We start from the raw sequence: 2,385 nt of genomic DNA, 5'->3' as shown, positions 1-2,385 counted from the left end.
AAATCAAACAATAAGCAACACGGATTTCAAAAGTGATTGCAGTACGCACGTTTCATGCTACTTCAATTTATTTAAGTAATGTGAGCATTACCTTAAATGCTCACATTACTTAAATAAATTGAAGTAGCATGAAACGTGCGTACTGCAATCACTTTTGAATTCCGTGTTGCTTATTGTTTGATTTTAATCACCCATCCTTTTGGGATGCGATATTCGGGTGCCTTCGCATAAGTACCATATTCAAGCCTTGAATCTCTCTCTCTCTCTCTATATATATATATATACATTTACACACAGGCATATATACGTACACACACACACACGTATATGTTGCAAATAACTTCCAGCATTCTAAACCAGGATTCGAAACCTTTCCTATTGTTCTCGGCTTTTGCACTTAGAAGTTTATGAGAGTCAACTACCACACTTAGTTAAGTTCTATTGTTTAAGTTGAAATTGTTAAGTTAAATAAGGTTCAGGCAGATAAGAGACAGAAAACTCTTTATTTAGCCTGACCTAATTTAGATAGAAAAAATATAAATACGGAACCCAAAATGGATTCTACCTCTTCACTTGGTCCCTTCCAAGAAAAGCACCTCCATATATTTCTCACTTCACATATGGCTTGTCATCGTGTGACCCCACAACTTTTACCCTCTCTTCTAGTCTAAATTCTTTTACTCTTACTCGGTCCTTCTTTCATCCATTCTTCTAGCAGTCAACTAAAGATGAACTTAGCTACCTACGAGATGGACTATGGAACTAAAAATTATCTGTATACAACAAGAAGTGGTATCATACATTGCAATGATGATAATACAAGGCCATATCAACTGATAATAATTTTCTTCTGTCATTCATTTGCTACATGTAAATAATTACACACACACACACACACACACACACACACACACAAACACAGACTGACAGACACACACACACACACACAAAATTATTTTCAGGGTCCAATACAATCGAGTCAATATACTTCCTGTATTATTTGTTTGAACAATCCTAAATGTTAAACTTTATTATTTTAAAATTCAACCAAAGAAAACGGTGTTTTTTTTTTTACATGATGTAATTGATTTGTTCATTGATAAAAAAAAAAAAATAAAAAAACATGTCTGAAATAGCTATGGTGAACCTCGAAAAATACCTTAGGAATGAGAACCCAGGTTCGAAATTTCCCCAAGACACCTGATGAAGGCTGGAGGGTATATCAGCCGAAACGTTGTGTTAACAACAAACAAGATGAAGACAAATATCCGTCAATTGTAAATAATGTAAATAATATACATTGGTTACCTTGTCTTAATTATTCATGAAAAAATACCAACAAAAAAACAAAAAACGAATGTAAAAAAAGAGAAAAAAACCGACAAAATCTTACCGGACGTCGGGTTTCGTTAATAAGCTGTACACAGCGAAAGACGATCCCATTGTTACGGCAAATGTTATGAAACCCACCAATGGAAGAAGCTGGGAGGAAAAGGAAGAAGAACAAAAAAGAAACATTAATCATTAACACCATAAATATATATAATATATACATTTACTTACATAAACTTTACACATACACACACACTGATACAAACATGTACATAAACACGTAGACAGGCAAACACATACAGACAGAAATGCAGATAATGTTATTGGCTTTATTATAGAAATGTTTTAATAAGCCGGCGGCTCGTCTGCTCAACATTTCAGTATTAATAATATCTACGCCTGCGAAGCACTATGTATTGTGAATTTCAATCAGCCTGTTATTAAGTGCTTCCAATTCCCTGTTGAGTGCAGTGCTGATTTCTTTCGTTGGTTTTCTTACCACACACACACACAGAGTATTTTTTATAATAATTTACAGATACAAGTGCTGTAAGTCCAAAGCTCCGCATACCGGACACCAGCAGTCTTAAGATGTCATCAGGAAAGGATGCGCGTCGTTTCGAAGACTTCTTCTCGATGACATTATTGCGCACAACCATCCCCCACAAAGACGAGGCTCCGCTTGCTAGAGCAACTGGTTACTAGACTGCCCTCGATATTCTTCCAGCCATTGGACATCGTCTCCTGTTGACCAAATCCAGTGGCTTGCCTTCTCCACCATAACCTTGATATCATTCATGAGGTTATTCGCTTTACGTTGAGCTAGGTCAATCAACAATCGTGACGTCATACTATTTTCAATGAATCCTCAACATCATTTGTCAACTGGATAGTACAAATATATATATATATATATATATATATATATATATATAATACAGAATGGGACAAGAGCGCAAAACATCTGGACAGTTAGGTGATACAAGAAAGGGACATTTCCTTTTTGGTAAAACATTGCAAACTGCTGTCTATATTAATTTTCTATACCGATAT

At 35.3% G+C, this 2,385-nt stretch overlaps 1 protein-coding gene across 2 annotated transcripts in view; it reads right to left on the bottom strand.

The window, feature by feature from the left end:
• LOC106870497 (normal mucosa of esophagus-specific gene 1 protein) overlaps window positions 1–2,385 on the bottom strand; it is a 20,421-nt gene that overhangs the window by 3,615 nt on the left and 14,421 nt on the right. For both annotated transcript variants that reach the window (XM_014916608.2, XM_052976306.1), the window contains exon 3: window positions 1,394–1,482. In XM_014916608.2, coding sequence (XP_014772094.1) covers window positions 1,394–1,482 — 89 coding nt within the window. The remainder of the gene's footprint in view (window positions 1–1,393; window positions 1,483–2,385) is intronic.

The sequence above is a fragment of the Octopus bimaculoides genome, chromosome 24 (genome assembly GCF_001194135.2).
Source record: "Octopus bimaculoides isolate UCB-OBI-ISO-001 chromosome 24, ASM119413v2, whole genome shotgun sequence".
Lineage (NCBI taxonomy): Eukaryota > Metazoa > Mollusca > Cephalopoda > Octopoda > Octopodidae > Octopus > Octopus bimaculoides.
This window is presented reverse-complemented; position numbering and strand designations above follow the sequence as displayed.